At 35.9% G+C, this 24,211-nt stretch overlaps 1 protein-coding gene across 6 annotated transcripts in view; it reads right to left on the bottom strand.

Annotated features, from left to right (window-relative positions):
- Positions 1-24,211, bottom strand: part of WRN (WRN RecQ like helicase) — a 124,076-nt gene that overhangs the window by 94,700 nt on the left and 5,165 nt on the right. For 4 of the 6 annotated variants that reach the window (XM_024562607.4, XM_071220180.1, XM_071220179.1 and 1 more), the window contains exons 2-4: positions 4,336-4,452; positions 3,578-3,690; positions 33-178 (exon numbers count right to left, since the gene is read on the bottom strand). In XM_024562607.4, the coding sequence (XP_024418375.2) occupies positions 33-178; positions 3,578-3,690; positions 4,336-4,428 (352 nt within the window). In that variant the 5' untranslated portion in view covers positions 4,429-4,452. Of the gene's footprint in view, positions 1-32; positions 179-3,577; positions 3,691-4,335; positions 4,453-8,779; positions 8,885-24,211 lie in introns of those variants that run through there. The other 2 variants (XM_053916345.1, XM_045197104.2) reach the window with 2 other exon arrangements.

Raw genomic sequence — 24,211 nt, 5'->3', positions numbered from 1 at the left:
CATAAAAATGAAAACAGAAAAGAGATACCAACCTGACATAGAGGAAATATGAAACAAGTAACATTTGCTCTCTGACACACACAACTGAATTAGTGCAACTCTGTTCGGTTTCCCTTTGTGGTATGTTGGGGGCCATTCCATGTCAAATCCAACCACGTCTCCCTCAGAAAGACTCATGCTACAGGGGAAAAATAGTGTAAGTTAATTACATTGAAATGTTAACTTCTACGTAACTGAAGACCTCTCCCAAAAAGTCAGAAGACAAGCCACAGTTGGTAGAAGATATCTGTGATACATATAACTGCTAATGAATAGCCACAAAATATAAAAAATTCCTTGAGAAGTGAATAAGAAAAAGACAAATAATCCAGCAAAAAAAAAAAGAGAAAAACATAAGACAGTTCAAAAAAGGAAATCCAAATGGCCAATAAATCAAAATAAATATGCGAAAACATGGAATCTCACTAGAAATCAGAGAAATGAAAATTAAATCTATACAATATTGCAGCTCTCTGACTAGCAAAAATGAAAGGCACACAGCATCCAGTGCTGAGGAGGATATCCATCAGTGGGACTGCTCATACACTGGTGAGTGTGGGAACTGACAAAATCCTCTCGGATAAAGCTTTGACAATATCTAGCTAACGGTGTACGAGTAGAAACATTATCACCTGGCGAGACTTTCTCATAAACTTATGAAACTCTCCTATGAGCTCAACCACACAGAAAATGTCTGAGGATGTTCATTACAGTACTGTTACTACTGGGAAAGATGGACACTACATTTCCATCAGCAAAAGAATGAACAAATTATGGCATAATGAAACAATAAAATATCATATAAAGGTTAAAATAGAGCTACATATACCAGAAATTCTCAAAAAGATAAAATGTTGAGTGAAAAAGTGACAAAATATACCTATAGTGTGAGAGCATTTTCTAAAGTTTTTAAATAAGCAAAATAATAGTATATGATATTTTGAGATATAAAACCTGTGCAGTAATGCTAAACACTGACATCAAGATAGAAATTATCTCTGCGCTGCAGAAGGGAGACTCAGAAACAGCACATATGAGGCTTCAGCTGTATTTTATTATTTCATTTCTTAATAAAGATGTGAAGAAAATGAATATTACTATTTGACAAAGTTTGGTGATATACATATAAGTGCTTATGTTATTATTTATTACTGTATACACTTGTGTATTTTACAACTTTAAAAAATTAAAAATACACTTTAAAAAAAAAGTTTAACTCAAAGTGGAATTAAAATTTTAATTCCGCTTTGGGTCAAGATGGAATAACAGTGATCAGAGAAACCTTTCCTCCCTGAACAAATAAAAAAATTGGATGAAGTATATAAACAATAGTTTTCAGACACTAAATAGGCAGTGCAGGGCTGTGGTCTCCGAGGGAAGGGAAACCGAGGGTGAGCTCTACTGCTGCCCCGGCTTCCGGCCTGGAACACTTCCCAGACGCCAGGACAGGGAGGAGACCCCCACGCATAACTCTGCGTGGAGGAGACAAAGTCGGAGCCAGAGAGATGGAGGCAGGGAGAAGTTGGGGGTGGAGTTCTGGAGAGCAGGGAGCTAGGCAAGTAGGCATATTCAAGCACAGAGTGAAACTATGAGCCTGGACAAAGAATGATCAGTGAAAATTAAGCTTAACAATTCCCAGGGCTTACATAGAGGTAAGAGGCTTTGAAGTTCTGAAAAGTCAGAATGGGGATTCTTTTTTTTCTTTTAAATATTTTAGTGTTGATGCTATTAGAGTTGTCCCAATTTTTTTACCCTTTGCCTCACTCCTGATTGAAAGTAGGGATTCTTATTGATTACGTGGGGCTGTCAGCAAAGACTCCAGAAGGGTCATCATACCTTATTATATGGCTGAATTCTCTCCAGAGTAAAGGCTACTGTAGAAACCTACCCTGATGAAGTTTAAAAACAAGCCTCAAAATGTAAGTTAATACTGCCTGACAGAGCAAAGCTCCTCTTTTGAAGAAAGACAACAGAGTCTAACATTCAACAAGATAAAATCATAATGTCTAATCAAAAATTGCCAGCCATGTGATCCATAACCAGTATAAAAATCACTTAATAAAGAGAATAACTAGAAGAATGGAATTAACAGACAAGGACATTAAAACAGTGATTATAAACATAGAATATGTTCAAAGATTTAAAAGAAAATATGAATATGATGAGAGCCAAAATGGAACATATTTAAAAAACAAAAACAACTTCTAGAAAAGAAAAATACAATAAAATTACAAATTCACAGGATGGGAAAACAGCAGATCAGAGACCAGAGAACAAAATAAGTGAACTTGTAGCCATAGCAAAAGAGACTATTCAAACTGAAACACAGAGAGAAAAAGAAAGAAAAACAAAAAAGACTAAAAGAAAAGACAGCCTCAGACCAATGGCACAGTATCAAGCAATCTAACTTGTATGTATAGAGAGTGCCAGAAAGAGAAAAGAGTAACAGGATAAAAGAAAAAAATATTGAAGAAAAATTTCAAATTTCATGAAGCTATGATCGGATTCGGAAAGCAATGAATCCCCAAACAAGATAAACACAAACTACACTAACAAGGGCACATCACAATCAAATTGCTGAAAACCTGTAAAAGCAAAAATCTTCAAGGTGGCCAGAGGAGGTGGGAAAAGAAAAAATCCTGCCTTTCACAAAATGCATACAACTCATCAAAACCACATTCTACAAATCACTTATGACCCCTGTCTTCAGGTATGGCACACTAAGATGGTAGAGTTAATAATATATGTAAGCATAAACAACAGACTTAACCTTCTCTGTGAAACAAATTTAGTTCTACATGAGACCCAAGAGTGGCCAGGTAACTGTAGTGAAAGTGAGGATACCTGAATGCTGTTTCCAGAACACATCTACCACCAGCAGACCATTCTTTAATAAATAGCTTAACTTACCTCTCCTTCTTTAAACCTAATGTATAACAGTTAATTAAAATAAAAACAGATAGAACAACTTCGAAAAAGACCTTAATAAATTCTCTATTTCTCCTTATAAAATGACTCAAGAGGCTTAAATTGAATTACTGCAGTCTTAGTTTAAAAGATAATTTTTAAAAATACTAACAGTCATTTCAAATGTTATTTTAAGGACCATTTGCTATAAATGTTAACTAAATGCAACAGAGCCAATCACAACCATTATTCAGTATTACTATGTTGGTATTTTAATGAAATATAAAGGGGCTCTTAGAGTTTGAATAACTTGCATTTTTTTCTAAACTGGTGAAATGAACATGTATTCGGTAGATGTATATATAACATCTTAAGTCCTGAAAGTAAACAAATTAGCTAAAGTAATAAAAAGGCTTATGAATGAACAAACAGGCAAACAAGTAATTTAATTCAGTGATTTTAGGTTTTTATTTACGGAGAATTAAAACTTATAGGTGATACTCTACATGTACACATACTTACCTATTGAACACACCTCAACTGTAAAACTCAGTATACTTCAAATACCACCACAACAGTAGTCTTCTAAGGGTCCAAATTCCAGTGGAACCAGGCGACTCGAATCTCTTACCTAATATCTTCTGACAGGAAGGAAGAGTCACTGGGTTCACAGCTGTATATGACGGATCCAGTGAATTCCAAGAAGGGAAGGTCATCCTCAAAAACACTCTTCTGAATAGATGCCTTGAGTTACACACAATTCCCAAGTGGAGCAAATAAAGGTCACATTAAACAGTAAATGTTCACTGAAATAATAAATCTCCCTGAAGCATTCAAACTGTAGTTCTACACTTTACAATCTAATGCCTTATAGACTAATACAGTCATAAGGACAATGTAACGAAGACAAAGCCATCCACTGTGAAGTCGTGTTTCTAAGAAGTTTATTTCCAAACTTCTAATGCTATTTTCATAACATCTATTTCATTGATTTTTTCCTGTAATTATATTAATATTCTAGATGTAATAATGTTGCCGTAAAATGCTGAAGACTGGTGGACCTTAAATCTATAAGGACCTAAACTTGCTCAATCATAAAAATTCAGCCAAGTAAATGCTGTCTAAATTATCTGAATTGCAACGAACTAGTAAGGTCAACCATGCAAACCAGATTTAAAAAGGAAAGTACAGAATAAGAAAATCTCACTTTGTAAACCCAGTCAAGATGTGGTCCCATTCACCCTTCCAATGAGTAGACTCTGGTGCACTCACACAATAGCCTCGCTAACTTAAATAATAACCTGAGGCTTAAAAGTAAGGACTGGCTCCTTTTACAGTCAAACTTACATAAACTTTCCCATCTGAAGGAATAATGGATGAACTACACACCTTTCTTTTTTCTACAGCACATCTCCTATTCTGCGTAGACATCCATTCAGGAAGTTTCCGCTGCTGCAGAGTTTCTAATTTTTCTTCATTCATCTTCAAAGGGCTCTGTTGCAAAACCTAAAAAACAATTAACTCTGTGACTAAATAAAGTACAATCTTTGAAGAAAACTCAGAGATAGGCCTGTCAATATTATTAAAGAAACAAACACATATATGTAAAGTCAGTTACAGCATCTAAGCCCGAATACAGGCTAGAAGAGCTCGAATTGCAAAAGAAAAAAAAAACAACAGATACAATTTGCTAAATCTACTAACGACACATTTCGTATTTCTTCTTCTTAAAATAAGTGAGCCAGTTTAACTGAGTTTTAAGGCTCTAGTAGTTTCAAAATCCTATTCCTATATGATTCTGACCCGTTCAAAGAATAATTTTGATCTCATTAACAGTGAGAATCCTTGGGTGTATCAATTGCTGTATCAGTTGTCCTAAGATCTCAGTAAACTCAGCAAACTGTTAGATTTGTTCACAAGTCTACTTGAAAAGCAATTTTGTGACAGATAAAAGCTTTTCTATATTAAGGATTTGGGTTTTTTAATGCTCTTGGCCTAGCAAATGAATAATTTTCCCCAACAATAAGCATTTCCTAGAGGATGTTTTTTAAAAATCTGTTACTAGCATTGAGGGCTCTCCTTCCTGTACAGTGAACTTCAAGAATGATTATACAAAACAAAGAACAGGAGAACCAAGACATACCCTTTCTGTTAAAGGTGAAATGGATCCATCATGTGACTTATATATACTAAATTGAAGTAGCCTTGGTTCTTAATAAAATTCTTCAAACCCTTACCGTAGTTTCAATTATTTCAAATTTCTATTAAAGGGGCAGCAATTTTGGATATACAGCTGCAGATTCTTATGATGAAACATGACATTAATATGAAAAAATCAAAGCAACTATGTATGATTTAGGGATAACCTGTCATCCCTACTGATATTCAGCAATACCTGAACAAATTAAACAATATCTAACAAGTATTCAAGCATAAAGCCCAAAAACCAAGAATATTGATTATCTATGGAAGAAAAATTTTAAAGATTACTTTAGCAAAATTTTCCATATAGAACTCCACCACTCTTATGCTATTGGGAGGGGAAGGGTTAACCCCAGGCTAATATCTCATTCTCCCTGCTGGGGAGGAGGAATAAAAAGACTTCACCCAGGATCCCAGTAAACATTCTAATCACCTCAAACCAGATGGTAGCCTTGTAAACCTATCAGTGTTACAACAACAGAAAAATACCAAAGAGTACCTACCTAGACAGTCAAGTAAGCTGTGTAATTAAGAAAATAAACAGGAGATCCAAAAACAAAACAACTTCCTTTGTGCAATTTTTTTTGCACACATTGCCCCAAACTAATGTTATTCCAAAACCATTACATGTCCTAATGCAGAACAAAAGGGCATTCTTGGAATCTGTGTTTAACCGCTTGGAGTTCCTCCAAGAAAAAGGAATATTTCACCTGTATTTGGTGCTTGCCTGTATTCTTTGAATCATTAGCAAAGTTTGGCAATGGGTAAGCTCTATGATTCACTGAATCAGAGTTGACAGCTCAGGTGTTGGGTGTTACCACATGCATTATAGGTAATAAGATAAAATATGTAAAATATGTATGCTTTATTCACTGTAAAGCATTTTACAAATGTTAGTGGTTATTCATAAGTTTGTATTTGCCACAAATGAAAACCTTTGACAGGAGAATCAAAAGTTGGTCCCAACGTGAGTTTGTGTGCATGCGTGTGTACGTGGTGACTGTCCTTAATCTTACAGTATCTTTTAAAAGCTGGAAAACTAGTCTTGGCTAAACACAGCGCAGATCATTTGCAAAACTGCCAGAATACTGAGGTTTCTGCAAATAATATGCATCTGTATAAAAACAAACTATAAATTTTTGAAATTCCATAAGTAATTCGTTCACATTGACAAAACAAAAATAAACTTCTATAACTTTTCCCTGCAGCTACCTGCAACACCAAAATCATTTTAATTTAATGTGTCTAATTTTTACATGTAAATACTCTTTTACACATAAAATTCTGTTTAGATGCTTGTAGGCTAAGAATTAACATCTTTGTCAAATTTACTTAGATCTTGGGACAGATAAAAAGCATAAAGAAAATTAAAGTTGTAGAATAATTTACAACAGGGAAATTCTTCGACACATATGAGGATTTTAAGCATTGATTAGCTAAAGGTTATACTCTTGGAAGGGATAAGTCATTGAATAATATAGAATGCTTACTTATATGCCTGTTACATCATTGAGTACAAACTTTGACACATCTTTTTCTAGAATCAATTCTTATCATCTCATAATGCTTCATGTTGTGCCATTAAAGGATCTTAAATTCTCTTTGAAATAGATAATGTATTTTTATTTGCTTTGGACTTTCCTGGAATCCTCTTGCCTATTCATCTAACACTACCTGCCACTTTTCAACCTTTATCACTTTTTTAAAGACTGTCATCTTTAAACAACATACACCTTGAATTTCTGTTCTTTATTTTTCTGTGTTTTGTTTTGAATAGCCCAATTTGAACACGTCTGTCTTTCAATGGGGAAATTCATCTCATTCACAGTTACTGTATGAACTTGAGTTTTCCTTTTCATCCGATTTTGATTAGTATTTATCTTACTTTCTTCAGTGTCCTCTTTATTCTTTTTCCATTTTTTCTTACTGGATGAAATTATCATTCGTACTCTTTTTTCCCATTGTCAATGTTAAAATTTCACTTTTTCCATCCTATTATTACTATAATATCTCTAACCTGAGAATGTGACTTAATCTGGAGATAGAGCTTTGTACCACAGAGCTAACCAAATTCCCATGAAGTCATGAGAGTGGTTCCTAATCCCAAATAAGTGGTGTCCTTATTAAAAGGGGAAAGTTGGACACGGAGACACATGCATAGAGGGAAGATGACATGAAAAGACACAGGGAGAAGGCCTGAAACAGACCCTTCTCAGAGCCCTCAGAAAGAACCAACTTGGCCAACAACTCCAAAACTGTGAGACAAGAAATTTCTGTGAAGTCACCCAGTTGGTGGTAGTTAATTATGGCAGCTGCAGCAACCTAACACCCCTCTATCTCTAACCCAGTTACCAATTGCCATATCTATGCCTTTATTTCCTTCTACCGCATTTACTCACATGCTAGTGAATTTCTTCCCACACGAATTTCTTCTCCTAGTCTCTAGTTTTTCCTTCCTCACCACCACCTCTTTAATTTTGTCCTGTAGTTTAAAATACTTCTTCCACTTATTGGCAAGATATTAATTTCACTCTCAAAAATGATACTCCTCTTTCAGTTTGTCAAGAGAATTTTTATAATGTTAAGATCTTATTAGTTCTAGAAAGTTTCTTTGTCCTCCAGTTGAGTGTCCTGAAATGTGTTTATTATTTATTTCATTTGCAAAAATTATAATCTAAATATTTCAAAGCTCTGTTTCAATACAAGTCTCCTATCCTGCATACTCTATTGTTGTTTCCACTGATGCTGGATTCCTTACGTGGACTATTATTTTACATGGCCTGTGTAACTCTATTTACCACCAGCAGTCATCAGCTCTTGGCATCCCTCAGAAAGCTGCAAACAAGGGATCAAGAGACTCTAAGCTTCCCACTGAAGCATTAGGATGCTAATTCTCTGTTCACAGGTCTCCGAAGTTGGCATCTCAAGGTCTGGCCCATCAGTACAACTCCTCTGGAAACCCTCTGACAGGAAAGATCAGGGAAGCTTCCTAGGACATATCAGTTGTTCAGTTCATGCAACACCTAGTTTTCAGCCATATTTGTCCTACCACAGGAACTCTATTGAGTATTTTATTTAGGGAATTATGATTTCACTCCTTTCTTTTCCACCAATTTTCCTTTTCCACCATTTTCTGTTCTTTTATAAATACATGATCTGTTGAACCCACTGATAATATTTATAGGGACTTTAAATTCTTTTTTTGTTTATAAACTATTTTTTATCAAGGGTCAACTGTTCCTCTTAGCTTGGTATCTGTTCATTTTTTTCAAATACATGATTCTCGATTGCCCACTTAGTTTATAAATGAAGGTCTAAATCAGGAATTGACAACATTTTCAAGTTCATGGCACATTCAGAAAATGAACATATTTTTATGACACACTGGGAAGGGCAACTGGAAATGTGAATAAAAGTTTTGTAAAACTTTTATTGTATCTTCTTTATAAAATGAAAAATTTCAAACTCTTTAAGTAAAAAACTTGAAATTGTTCAGATGAACATCACTTTTGTATATTATGTTTTATGCTTAAAAATGCTACACACGCCCTGTCCAGTGTGGTTCAGTTGGTTGAAGCATTGTCCCGTAGACCAAAAGGTCATAGGTTCGGTTCCCAGCCAGAGCACATACCCAGGTTGCAGGTTTGGTCCCCAGCTGGGGCACAGGTGAGGGGCAGCAGATCGATGTTTCTCTCTCACATTAATTCTCTCTCTCTCTCTCCTTCTCTTTCTCTCTCTAAAGCAATGAAAAAGTGTTCTCAGGTGAGGGTTTTTTTTAAAAAAAGGCTACACATAACTCCTGACTAAGACCTTTTAACATGTTCTTAACATTCTATATAGCAACCATGGCAAAGAAGCTTTATTAGCACGAGTGGCAGCAAATGGCAAAAGAGGAGCGTTGTTCCAATACACTGAAAACTCCTTCTTCCAACAATTCAATCTCTAAATTGTACTTCAAGAGCGCTGAAATCTTTAAATCTAATAGTTTCTCCCTTTCTTCTGCTCAGAAATATGTTAACTCCTTCTGATGATGTAAGCTTTGAATATAAATAAATTTTTATATCAAGTATTTCAATATAATGCCAAAGCTCTCTTAGACACACAGATTTCACTAGTAGTACTCTTCTTTAGAATTCAAATAACACCAATTAAACATCACTTCTAAAACGATTTTAACTTCGCTCTTCCAAAGCTGAATTTTTACTCTGAACCAATAAACTTTGTCATTTTTTGAAGCCAATAACTATACTTCAAAAAATCTTCAAAATAAGAATCAGTCACATAAAATAATTTGAAGTTTTCCTTTTAGTTTATAAGTCTTCTTTTGGACTGTTGACACATTTTACTAATTAAATAGCTAATCACATTTATTCACCTAAAGCTGACAAGAAGGCACTGTAGCAAACTGGATTTCATTAGGTTCACCATTTTTATGACATCATGGAATGTGGAATTCAGAACTATAGGCAAATTTTAATATTACAAGAGTTTCTCTGTGAATAAGATGTCATTTTTTTAATACTGAACTTAAGGTAAGGCCTTCACAGTTCCTGTTAATGCCAATTCCAAACTTCCAGTGTTCCATAATATCTTGTATGTTTCCAAATATGTTGTTTGATACCTCTACTTCATTTGAATCAGGCTGAAAAGTACAGAATTATGGGAACACCAAATCCAATTCTGAGGTAACCCTTTATTGCCTATTTATTTATTAAATATTTACTATTATGTTGAACTCAAGGCTCAGGTGGCATTAATCAGCATATTACACATTATAGTGAGAAAGTAAATATCTATAAAAATTAAATGTATTTGAATATGAAGTCTTTAAAATACTGTAGGTCTTTTAATTCCTTAGGAGAAGTATTTTGTCAATTTCTAGTTTGAATTCTTATGAGCAATTTTTTTAATTCTACACAAAAAATGTTTGTATAGATATTTACAAAATAAAAACAAAAACTGAATGCACTGACATTTATTTTCACATAGTTTAATATTAAAATTTTTAAGTAAACAAAATATACCTCTGGGCAATCAATATTTCATATGAATTTTGACAGTTTAAAAGCCTATATTTTCTTTATTGAATAAATTAAACTATATATGTTCAATTATTAATTATTTAGTTTTTTAAATTCTATATCAAACATATAATGAATCCTATCAAGATCAGGTTTGATAAATTGTCACATCAAAAATTTGTAACAAAGCCCTGGCTGGTGGTTTATTTGGATGAAGTGACACCATGTACATCAAAAGGCTGCAGGTTCAATTGCTGGTCAGGGCGCATACAGGAGGCAGCCCATCGATGTTTTCTCTCTCACATCATGTTTCCTTTTCTCTCTCTCTCTCTCTCTCTCTCTCTCTCTCTTTGTAAAAATCAATAAACATATCCTCAGGTGAGGATTTTTTTTTTAAAGCCCAGAACAAATAATTAAAAATCATATAACAAGCAAAAAACAACAAAATTAATTTTTTCACTAGAGAACACCAAATAGCATACAATAATAATTAGCTAATAATGTTCTTTTCTGTATTAGCAGTAAAATTATGAAAATTAAGACAAATAAAATTAAGAGAATCTTATTTACACAAACACATAACTTTCCTGATGATTAAATAACATACACATGCACAATTAAAGTAATAATTAGATAGGAAACCATTTTTATAGGAAAGTCATGAGAAGTAGAACATGATATAGCCACACCACAACTCTTTCTTAGCATGTTTACTGTGCATAGCCATATATGTTTTTGGACTCAAGTAGTCTATAAAGGATCTACATTAAAAAATGTTCAAATATAATTTCGCCTATTATAAATCTTTGAATGTTTGTTTCATAAAATGATTTTAATGTGTTTCAATATAAAAAAGCATGCAACCATCAAAATCTTGCATTACCTATAACCCATATCACTATGCTGCAGCACCAATCAGAAGCCACTAACTTTGCTCCAGCTAAGTCTTGCAAATAGAATGGGCGCAGTGTTGCCAGACCTTCCCATTTTTCAAAAGAAGACAAAGAATGGGACGTTACTATGCTATCTTCCACTTGACATCAATTTCTGAGACCCCTCTGAAAGCCAAAATTTGGCCTCTAGGCCTCCCAATTGATAACAGCTGCTGTACACAAGTCAATACTAGCAGCTGGTGTGCATATCCCTAAAAAATGTTTAAAGCAATACCTCTATACAGAGACGATTCTTTGAGTTAAGTACTTGGGTACATTTTCTGCACATTACAGAATGAGTGATGGCCAAAGAGAATATGCTAACAAAGGGAGTTTATTTCGAGAGACAAGCACAAGAACAAGGTGGTAGGCTGGCGCACCTACTTAAGAACAGAAAGTGAATTATCTTAAGAATGGAACACATCTCCTTTCCCCACCCCCAGGGTGACTCAGCAGACACCTGGACTCCACTGTGTCTGGCTCATACTGGCCTGGAGCATTACTCCTCCATGGCAAAATTATTTGCTTTCCCAACAATAATTATTCATTTTCCCAAGCTGCAGACCTGTGATTAAAAAGTATTAATGCAGCCCTGGCTGGGTAGTTCAGTTGGTTGCAGCGTCATCCCATACACCAAAAAGGTTACAGGTTCTACCCCCAGTCAGGGCACAAACCTAGGTTACCGGTTCAATCCCTGGTCAGGGTGTGCTTGGGAGGCAACCAATCGATGTTTTTCTCTCACACAGATGTTTCTCTCTCTCTCTTTCTCTCCTTCAAATCAATGAACTTATCCTCGGGTGAGGATGAAAAAAAATGTATGAACCCAGAGTAGAGCACGGGACCAGTTCTTCCACTATATCGACCATCACTATCAACTGTGTGCTTTACAATCAAATTATTTAAACTGGTTTGACAGACTCGTCTGATGGTCTACTACCAAAATTAGTGTATCCAACCAGAGCCGAGGCTAAGTGGAAGGTGAGCCATCTTCCTCATGAAGGCAGGCCAAGGAAGTATTTTCATGCAATACAAAGATTTCCCTCAAAATACTTCTCTAGTTTTTTAAACAATTTTTCCTACAGTTTCATTTTTAAGAATCTTACTAAAATAACCAGCATTCCCCAGAAAGATTTATATGCAAGGATTGTAATCCATGTTATATATTGTATCTAAAATATACATTATATTTAAATATAAAACATATATTAAATATATAAAGTACATATTTAAAATGTAATATATAGTACGAGTTCTGTCTGGAAAAAGTCCAGTCATTATTAATACAATGAGAACAGTTTGTGCAATACTGATGTAACCCGGCAGCCAAGGAGAGTGGACTGGACTGTGCATGTGTGAACAATGACGACTTCACTGCGGTAGACGCAGTTGAGTGAGAGTGTGTACTGTGCGGCCACTGCATTCAAAATGACTGAGCAAGTAGAGCAACGCATCTGTATCAAATTTTGCATTAAACTTAACATTCCTCCATGTAACTATTCAGGTGACTCAGAAGGCCACAGCTATGAGCAACGAGTGATTGGCAGCTTCATCAGGACAACACACCCACTCATGCATCACATCTTGTGCAGAGTTTTGTGGTAAAATATCAAATCCCCCAGGTGACTCAGCCCCCCTACAGCCCAGATTTGGTGCCTTGAGACTTTTGGTTTTTCCCAAAACTAAAATCACCTTTGATTTTAGACTATTGATGAGGTTCAGGAAAATATGAAGGGGCAGCTGATGGTGATTGGGAGAACTGTGTGAGGTCCCAAGGTGCCTACTTTGAAGGGGACTGAGGCATCATTGTTCTATGTACAATGTTTCTTGTATTTTGTATCTTCCTCAATAAATGTTTCTATTTTTCATGTTACCATATTTTGCCATGTGTAACGCACTCCTGTGTATAATGTGCACCCACGTTTTTGGCCCAAACTTTCAGGAAAAAAGTCTTTCATTTTAATTTTTTAATTAAATTGTTTTATTTATTTATAATTAGAAACAAAACTAATTATCGTATTACAGGTATTCCTCTGCATACAAATATTGTTATTGCTTTCTAGAGCTACACTTTTAATATAAAAGCATAAATTAAAAAATTAAAAACATTTATATAGATACAAAATAAGTACTACCCATGTATAATGCATATCTTTATTTTTCCCTCAAAAATTTGAGCAAAAAAATGCACATTATATATAGCAAAGTACAGTACATGGCTGGATACCTTCTGGAGAGATCTCATATTCATAATAAAAGGGGTTGAAAACATACTATATGTCCAACATGGGAAAACGGTTAAATAACAAATTATTCCATACAACAGAACACTATACAGTTATTAAAAACATATTCTTATAATTTAAAAGCAAAAACAGCAAGTTATTGTAATTTATACAGTAAATATGTGTATTTTTGTATATGTATATATAACATATAATTATATAAAGATATATATTACATATTATATATTTTTAAAGTTCTAGAGAAATATATACAAAATATTAACAGTTATCCCACAACTGCAGATGGTTTTTAATTATCTTTTTTCACATCATTTTTATTGTATTTATTCCATTATTAATTATCTTCTCTATACTTTTCTACGTGTTCCAAATTTTCTAGAAAAAAATGTGTTACTGTCTTGGCCGTGTGGCTCAGCTGCAGCATTGTCCCGTACACCAAAAGGCTGTGGGTTTGATTCCTAGTCGGGGCACATACCTAGGTTGCAGGTTTGATCCCTGATCAGGACATGTATGGGAGGCGGCCCATCAATGTTTCTCTCTTATATCAATGTTTCTCACTCTCCCCCCTTCCTCTCTCTCTCTCAAATCAAATAAACAGGGACTTCTGGTCAATATGGCAGCACAGGCAGACATGGCTCAACTCTTCACACAACCACATCAAAGTTACAACTGAAATATAGAACCACCACTTAGAACCTTCAGAAATTGAGTTGAATGGAAGTCTGACAACTACGCAACTAAAGAAACCACATCCATCCAAACTGGTAGAAGGGACGCAGACACGGAATGGGCTGGTCCCTCACCCACGTATGGTAGATAAAAATTCAGGAGGGAAATCTCGGGAGTGAGGAGTCCCCAGTCTATGCCAGTCCCATGGCCCGGGGTTCCAGTGCCAGGAAGAAAAGACCCCAGAACTTCCTGCTGCAAAAAACAGCAGGGATTCAGTCAGTGGAAGAAATTACTGGAGCCCCAAGCAGTGCCAATTAAAGAACCCACACACGGACTCACCTATTCAAACTCACTCCCTCTGAGCTCCAGCACCAGGGTAGCAGCTTAAAACACACCAGTGGTATACAGGGAGGAACTGAAATGTCTGGCATCAAGGCAAGCAGAGGCCACTGTCTCTTTTCTAAGCATCTCCCCTCACAGAGCTGGCAAGCTGGTGCCATATCTGAGACTCCATCAACCTGGCTAACACTGTTTGACCCCCCTCTTGGCCATCCCCAGAGTCTCTGTGCCACCCAATTTATGGCCCCACCTAAGCTGCTTTTCCATATGAATAAGGGTCTTAGCTCATGCTACACAACTTCCTAAATCCTCTCAAGCAAGCAACAGCAAGCCTCAGTGAGCCCCAGGCCCAGCACTAGCAGCAGCCAGCCTAGATTCACAGCTTGGCTTCACCTGGCAATCTCCAACCCCAGCACAAGGAGCAGCCAACTCAGATTGCTTCATAGCTTAGGCAGGGTGGCCCCAGGCAAAACACAAGTGGGGGCTGACCTTGGCCTGCATCACCCAGGAAACCCCAGGGCCAGCACACCCAGTGGACAGCTACAGACCACATCCAGGCACCACCACCCTGTCCCTGCACAACTATCCTTCACAGAGGACAGAGGTTGGTGGTAAGTGGTCACAGCCAATCTTGCAGCTCACTGGCCTGGGTAAATCCTTCCCATGGATCTGCCAACAGCAACCAAGGATCAACTACAAGAGGAGGGTGTTCTCAGCCCACAGGATGTGTGCACCTTGAGAACCCAGCTTGGGTGTTGTGCCACTGGACCCGATAAGACATCTACTACATTAGGCCACACTACCAAGACACAGAGTCAAAGCAGCTCTACCTAATACACAGAAACAAACTCAGGGAGGCTGCCAAAATGAGACAAAGAAACATGCCCAAATGAAAGAACAGATCAAAACTCCAGAAAAAGAGTTAAATGAAATGGAGATGAGCAATCTACCAGATACAGAGTTCAAAACACTGGTTATAAGGATGGATGCTCAAGGAACTTGTTGAGGTCCTCAACACCATAAAAAAGATCCAGTCAAAAACAAAGGACACACTAATTGAAATAAGTAACAACTTGCAGGGAAACTACATTAGAGTGGATGAAGATGAGAATCAAATCAATGATTTGGAACCTAAGGAACCAAAAAACAGCCAATTAGAACAACAAGAACAAAAAAGGAATAAAAAAAAATGCAGATAGTATAAGCAGTCCCTGGGACAACGTCAAGAGGTTCAACATTCAGATTACAGGGGTGCCAGAAGGAGAAGAGAAAGAGCAAGAAATTGGAAATCTATTTGAAAAAATAATGAAAGAAAACTTCCCTAATTTGGTGAAGGAAATATACATGCAAATCCAGGAAGCACAGACATTCCCACACAACATGGACCCAAAGAGGACCACACCAGGACACATCATAATTAAATGCTAAAGATTAAAAATAAAGAGAGAGTCTTAAAAGGAGCAAGAGAAAAGAAATTAGTTACCTACAAGGTAGTTCCCATAAGACTGTCAGCTGACTTCTCAAAAGAAACTTTACAGGCTAAAAGGGACTGGCAAGAAATATTCAAAGTCATGAAAAGCAGAGACCTACAGCCTAGATTGCTCCACCCAGCAAAGCTATCATTTAGAATCAAAGGGGAAATAAAAAGCTTCCCAGACAAGAAAAAAACTAAAAAAGTTCATCATCACCAAACCATTATTACATGAAATGTTAAAGGGACTTAGTTAAAAAAAAATCAAAACTATGAACAATGAAAATGGCAAAAAAAAAAAAAGCAAATATATCAACAATTGAATCTAACAAACTAAGCAAATAAGAAGATCAGAGACAGAATGTTGGATAAGCAAAATGTTTTGATGGTTGCCACATGGGAGGAAGGTGTATGGGGAATGGGTGAAGAGGTGATGAGATTAAGAAGTACAAATAGGTGGTTACAGAATAGCTATGGGGATGTAAAGTACAGTATAGGAAATGGAGGAGTCAAAGAATTTACACTCATGACCTAAGGACATGAACAATGGTGTGGGAATCGCCTAAGGGAATGAGGAGTGCTGGGTGGAGGGGAGTAAAGGGGGGAAATCAGGATAACTGTAATAGCATAATCAATACAATATAATTTTTAAATAAAATCAATAACCATGTCCTCGAGTGAGGATTAAAATAAGAAGAAAATTTGTTTCTTAGTAATTGGGGATGGCAAGGGGGAAGTCTGCCAAAAAAAGAGGGAAAGATTTTTCTTCAATGAACAATTAAGGGTATACTTTTTTACACTACAGAACAACAGTCAGCAAACTTTTTCTCTAAAGGGTCAGACTGTGTATATTCTAGGCTTCATGGGCAAATTGTCTCTGTAGCTACAACTCAAGTCTATCATCGCAAAAAAGCCAACAACAATATTTGAACAAATAAGCATGGCTATGTTCCAATAAAGCTGTATTTATAGATAGTGAAATATAAATTTATAAAAATTTCATGAACTATTATTCTTGTGGTTTTCTTCAGCCACTTAAAAATATGAAAACCATTTAGCTCGTCATCAGTGCAAAAGCAAGCAGCTAGTCAAACGTGACCTACTGGCCAGTGTGCCAACTGCTGTTAGCGAACATAGACAAAATGCTCCAAGACTGGAAAATGTCCACAGCGGCTGTTATTAACAACCCAGCTAGTTTCTATTCACCATAATGCAGTCATAAAATATCTACTAAGAATACAAGTTCTTAGTAAAGGCTTTTTAAAAAATCAGTTGCGAAATGATAGCTAAATTAGTGGGCTTACTATAGGGTTAGTAATATGAGCCAATTAAATGTTAAGAGCTTATCTGCCAAAATTATAACATACTTTGAAAGAAATTCATCTTGAGTGATTTTATTTAACAGCAGTTAGATAGTAAGAGAAACTGACTACTAAAGCCACTTCTAGTTCATGTCAATAGAAATCACAGCAGTAAAGTTTAAGTCAGAACAAATCCAGGAAAATTAAAACCAATTGCATTCCAAATTAGCAAAGAAAGAATAGCTTTTTAATCATCTAGCTCACGGGTGGCAAACACAAGGCCCACGGGCTGAATCTGGCCCTCCAGGTTGTTTTATCTGGCCCAGCACCTTGTTTCTACCCGGGCCGCAGCACCAAGCTCTCACTCATCTGTTAAGGAGTAGTTACATTTATACAGTCCTAAAGTTACATTCGGCCCTTTGACAGCAACTGTGAGGCTGATCGGCCCCCGGTGAGAATGAGTCTGACACCCCTGATCTAGCTTTTAAACCATACTTAACTTCATTCCCTAAGACTAGAAATTCATCTCAAGAGCACAATATTTTTCCACCTAGAATGGTGTTATCTTCTAAAGAGTGGACAGAATTAACACCAGTCTCAGGAGAAAATTGGGTTTCGGTGGATTAGCTCAGAGATCTTTTGTTCCTAAAAACATTAAAGGAAATTAATACCTACTGTTACCACAGTAACTTACTTGCCTAATTTTTTGAGTGCTAAACTGAATAAAGTACCACAACCTTTCTGAAATGTATCCAAAAAAAAAAATTAACACTGGTAAGTTCAATGGCATATACAAATAACGATTTCAAGTCCAGAACAAAATTATCAGTAAGTAGTTCGATGCTTGACTCTGACAGGCAATTACATTGTTTAATGTGGATCAATCTTCACCTACCACCTAAAATATACCAATTGTATTTTGTTTAAAATATGTAAAGGCTAATCTGCTGAAATACACTGTTTCATAAAATCTGATTAATTAAAAATGCCAAGAATGTTTACAATTGCTCTGAAATTTGCTAACAAAATGTCATGAAAGAACAATCTTCAATTTCTCAATTTGGGCATTTATGCAAATTGCTATCACAATACCCATCGAGTTTCACAATGCTTCTCTGAGGAAGAAAGCTCTATCACCAACACTGTGCACAAAAGAAAACTAATAAAAGCTAGCTGATATTAATAGCAGAAGTTAGCAGACTGCTTTGGTACTAAAAATTACACTATGCAGAAGCAAAGAATTAGAGCAGAAAGATATTAAGACCTGGAATCAGAAAACTTAGGCTCCGGGGTTGCTTTGTGTCAAAAAAAATTATCCAAAAGTTAAAAGACAAAGAGAGGTCAGTCTATCCTTTGAATGTCACATAGGAGCACAAAATCACCCAAGGATTATTTCAATTAGGGAACACACCTTTACTTGACTCATTATTTACTACTGATTAAAAACTCAGACTCTATGAAGTTACATGTTAACTTGTAACTTTTTGTCTGGTTAAGATGCAACTGAATTCTATCTGGTACATAAAATCATCTCAAAGGCTATGGTTATTATTACCCTATAGGACAGCTTTGCACCTAACCTATCAACCTCATTCCAAACTTCTTTCTCCAATGTCTGTATGTGATGGTCAATTTTATGTGCCAGCTTGATGGAGGGAGCTAAGGGTTACCAGCCCAGAGCTGGAAACACATTATTTCTGAAGGATGCTAGCATCTGAATAGGGAGACTGAGCAAAGAATAATACCTTCACCAAAGAGGACAGATGTCATCCAATCTGTTGAACAAAAAGGCAGAAAAAGGGCAAACTGCTCTCTCCTTAAGCTGGGTCCCCCATCTTCTCCTTCCCTTGAGCATCAACACTCCTGGTTCTTGGGCCTTTGGACTGGGAGCAGGACTTACATACCTCATTGGCTCCTCCGGCTGATGGCCTTCAGTTACAGACTGGAACTATACCACTGGCTTGCTCATGCCAGATCACGGAACTTCTCAGCCTCCCTAACTGCATGAGCCAGTCCCTTGTAATAAATCTTGTTCTATATATCTGTCTATATATATCCTACTGGTTCTGATTTTCTGAAGAACCCTGACTAATACCGTGTATAATCTTCGTTCCTCTTTGAACCAATTCATCTCCTGTTGGTTTCCTGAATAAATGAGACATGTGTCCATTCTATATTTGTATGAGAAATGGTCTGTAATTTTTGGAAAATTATACTTTAATACTTGGCCACTTAGTGTCCATGTGACTTTGGACAAGTCGCTTCACTTTTCTAAGTTTTAATTTTCTCATCTGTAAAAGTGGGATTAAATCCTGATTACGTTACTTGCCGTATTATATGTATTACATTATTATTATATCTCAGCTGCCTTACTGACCACAGGATTGATGTGAAGAGAAGCAAGATGGCACATCCTTTAAACTGCAGTTAGGCATGAGTTGGTATACTGATACAGTAGAGACAGATCTTTTGCTGCTGTTATACCTCATCCCCATTACTGTACTGAGAGGGACTGAGAATCTCTGGGTTCAGATAGAGACACCAAAACCATACAGACTAGACAAAGTATATAAATGTATCCAAAGTTAATTAAGCAATGAATGCTTCTCCCGCAGAACATTTCAATGTTCTTTCAAATGACACATTCAAATAGAGAAGAGAAAATTATTCATCTAAGAATAATTTTCTTTCCCATCGTACCTGACCCAGGGAGTACTGAATTTCAACATGCATCTATTTTCTTTCTCTAGTAACTATACCTCACAAACTATATTTAAAGGGTTTCAGACTATAATCTATATTACAACAATAATATAAATATAGTCATCTAACTTTTTCATGTATGTAGAAAAACATATAGAAAAAAATTTCAATGACTGATGTAATACTGGATTGATACGTGTTTTCAAAAACCTAACACAAAAAGCTTATAAAACCAAAGCGGCTTAAATGCTTCAGCAACTCAGTTTGGTTAGCCACCCTAATTTTGGTTCGACTCTTTGGGTTTTACCTTTACCATTATGGTATTTTTACCAAGAGAGGCAGCTTCTAGTCAAAAAGTCTTTCAAATGTAATCAACAGTGCAACGAACTTTTAAGATTCTGGGTTTGATATAATTTATAATAACACATATTTTCTGAAAATATAACCTTGCCCTTTGAGTTTATCTATACTTAGCATATATATATATATATACTCTATATATAATTATACATACACTACGTATACTATATTTATAACTACATATATGGATACACATATATACACATACACATAACCTATACTTTATTGTAGAAAATGTAATTTATATGATATTATTGTTTGATTTTTTTTAAGAATTCCTTTCACTTTTCAATGAACTAACAGAAATAGGAGTAGAGAAAGAAAAACGAGGAGGAACCAAAGAATCTACAACAAAATCCCTCACTAAATTCCCTGAAGAGGCTTTCAACATTTTCATTAATCTATTGATAGATTTCTGCTAATCTTAATTTCCCTCAAAATAACCTAAGCAAGCAACCTAAAAAAAGCTAAGTAAAACCACCTACTAGCCTTTGATTTGGCTATGTAAGCCACTGCACTTTTAAAAAGTAACAGGATGATGGGTTTGTTGTGTTGTGTTTTTTTGAGACCTATTCCTTTGTAAGTATCTACCAAATTTTCATCACTGTCAAATATCATATAATTTGTATTAATAAAATACAAATAAAAATTTGTATTAATGAACTCCATTGAAATAAAATGTAAATGGAACCAACCAAGTAAGGACAGTGAAATGCACCAAAATGCTAGCAGCAGAGGAAAACGATGAAGCCTCTCTCCGTGCTGTGTCATTGTGAGAAGCCGCACAGCCCATAAACCAGAACATGACTTGACCTGAATTGAATCCATGGCACAGGGAAGTGCTTTATAACTGAATTTCACCATCCAACTGAATAATTCATTATTTTTAATGAATTTCCTCTGTTCTGAAAGTAGCTATAGCCAGTCAGCGAAATCAACCATTATAAACTGGGAAACTGCAGAGAAAGTTTTCAAGTAAGTCCATTTAAAACTTGCTTAGTCTGCCTATTTTTCCTTTTATATTTATGACTGTTAGTATATATGACCTGAGATGAAATTTTATAGGACTTATTATCAGGTGGACATTGATGGTTGCCTACCGAGCATCCATTCTACTCTACACACTTTTTACAGTAGCATAAATTTAACTCAGATAATGACCAATTACCCACCATGCCAACATGGGTAAGGGAAGCCGCCCCACTCCCAGCTCCCACGGTGAATCCCGCTGACCCCACCCCCCTTGCCCCAATGATGATTCAGAAACTCAGGCATATACTGAAGGCATCCCCCTTGATTTTGTATAAGGAGAAAATATATGACTTAATTCAGGCCAATGACACAACAGGGGTGGTTTTGGGAGGAGCAGGTCTGAGAATGGCACTGTCTCGTTCTTGTAAGAAAGCTCCCAGCAGAGATACCCTCTGCTTGAGAAGGGGAAGCCTGGGCCTTCTACAGCCATTTTGCCACCACGATGGAAGTCAGCCTGCGGACAAAGCCAACACAGAAGAAGGCAAAGATGAGCGAGGGGGTCACGGTCCATGGACTGCAACTAGCCTTCAAGTTACATTTTAGTACCAAATTTCCTTATTTTTTAAGCCTGTTTGAATCAAGTTTTCTGTGTTTGCATTCTTTTTTTAAATTGATTTGAGAGAGAGGAGAGGGAGACCTTGCTTTGTTGTTCCACTTATTTATGCATTCACTGGATATTTCTTGGACGTGCCCTGACCAGGAGATCGAACCCACAACCTTGGCATATCGGAACAATGCTGCATTCTAACTAATACACAAACATAAATGAAAATAAAATTATATGGTCAATCATTTTCTTCCTTTAATCCCTTATCTTATATCAAAATAAATTATAAATTATAAACAAAATAGCCACACAAAGTTACAATTACAAAATTTTCATAATTTCATAGAGTTTCAAAACCTTTTTAAATCAGAGTAAGAATCAATATAACATTAAACAGCAATTAAACAGAAAAGTATAACTTAACTAAACAGGAGTGAAATTTAGGATGCAAAGCTCTGCATTGGTTTGAAATTCAGCATTGCCAGGTAGGGAGAAAAATGCATACATTTTACAGTAAGACCAAGTGAAGTGTGGGAGGACGAATGAAAGACAAAGTTGGAGCCTGGGTGAAAAAGAAATTGGAAAAAATCCACAATTCTGAAAGCAACCATCAATTTACCCAATGCAGTTCTTCAACAAGAACTAACAGAGTATCTTCAGACAGGGCAAGTTTATCTAAAACGAATACAAGGAAAAACTAGCAATCTCATGACACCTTCAAGAAGGCAAAAGTTATCTTCTAGTCCAATGACCTTTCTACTGTCCTTCAGTGCCTTCAGTTTACGAATAAACAGCAGAAACAGATGAGGCGCCAGTCAACAGATGATGTCTCACACCTGCAATGTCAAATTTCCAGAGGAAACAACCAAGCTTTGACATTTTTTCCAAGTGCTCCAATTTTTCCTACCAAAGACTAGGAAAATCTCATGCTTCTACCTTCTCAGCCTCAAAAAGACCTAAAGAGAGGGCGAATCTCTGCCCTCCCCTGAAGAGCTAGCATATCGGACAAAAACAGGAAAAGAGACCGTAAAAACGCAGTGACAGAACCTCTGGAGTCAGGAAGCAGCAAAGGCTTGAAACGGGCTCAGGCGGGAAGGTCATGGTTCCACCTACTTGGGAGAGGATGTGAAATTATTCCAATTTCTTACTTCTCTACGAAGAAATTCTTCCAAGATCATCCTCTTTCTTAATCTTCCCGTACATTAAGCATTTTATCAAAAAAGAAAGACAATCACTTTTCAAAGAGTTTGACCTCTATGATTAACCAGTTTTTTACCAAAAAACAAGTTTCCCAACATAATTTTTCTCCAGTAACTCTTTAAGGGCAGGAAATTTATCTAATTGACTAAAAGCAGCAAATATTCCTGAGATGACCAGATTCAAGATCAGCATACCCAAATTAACTATTTTTCTATGTATGAGCAAAAATCAATTAGAGAATGTAACTAACATACCTAAACTCAGTAACAGCAAAAGTGACAACCTACTGAGGAATAAACCTAATATAAAATATATAAGAACCATTTTAAAAGCTAGAGAAGTTTACTAAGACATCAAAAAATAGCTAGATAAGATATACTGAGTTACTGGAAACTTAGTCTCAAAACTGTAAAGATATTAATCAAGTCAATAAGCTGAAGAAGCAACACCAAAAAAAAAATGTCAGCAGGATTTTCATGAAACCACACAAGTTTATATTAAAATTCACTAGAAAAATAAAATGCTCAAGAACAGTAAATATTTTTTTAAAAAAATAAGATCTGTAAGGGGAAACTCACTCCACTAAATATAAAACAACACAAAGTAACAGCAAGTAAAATAGTGTGGAACTAGCATAAAATGGAGATATAAATCAATGAAATAAAATATACCATGTCCAGAAATAGATTCATGTAAATACAGAAATTTGACATATGACAAAGGAAGTATTTCTAATCTTTAAGAACAAAGTATACAATAAATGAGGCCAACAAAATGGTCTATAATTTCAATACACCATTATCAGCAAAAATTAAATAGATTAATCAACTACAATTTTGGCAAGAGAACAGAAACTGGCTCACCATTTTCAAAGACATTTTGTAAAAGTTAGTATCAAAATTTTAAATACGCATACCCTTCAAGCCAGCCATTACTGTACTCTATAGAAATACATGCACATATGCACAAGGACCCAAGCAAAAGACGTTCACTATATCAGTCTGTAATAGCAATGATTCGAGAAGCAGTTAGTAAATTAACAGTTAAATAAAGAACGATATATCCATAATACGGCATAGTAGACAGAAGAATAAAATACAACTATGTGTATTAATATAAGTTCTGTATGTATGTGCTAAGTGAAACAGGAAAAACTAGGTATCCGTAATAGTTGCCATTAAAAATTTAAAATTAAATGAAATTCTATGTCTACGTATATGCAAAGGATAATCCAGGAGGATACCT

The sequence above is a fragment of the Desmodus rotundus genome, chromosome 13 (genome assembly GCF_022682495.2).
Source record: "Desmodus rotundus isolate HL8 chromosome 13, HLdesRot8A.1, whole genome shotgun sequence".
Lineage (NCBI taxonomy): Eukaryota > Metazoa > Chordata > Mammalia > Chiroptera > Phyllostomidae > Desmodus > Desmodus rotundus.
Note: the sequence above shows the minus strand (reverse complement) of the source record. Positions and strands in the feature narration are given on the sequence as shown.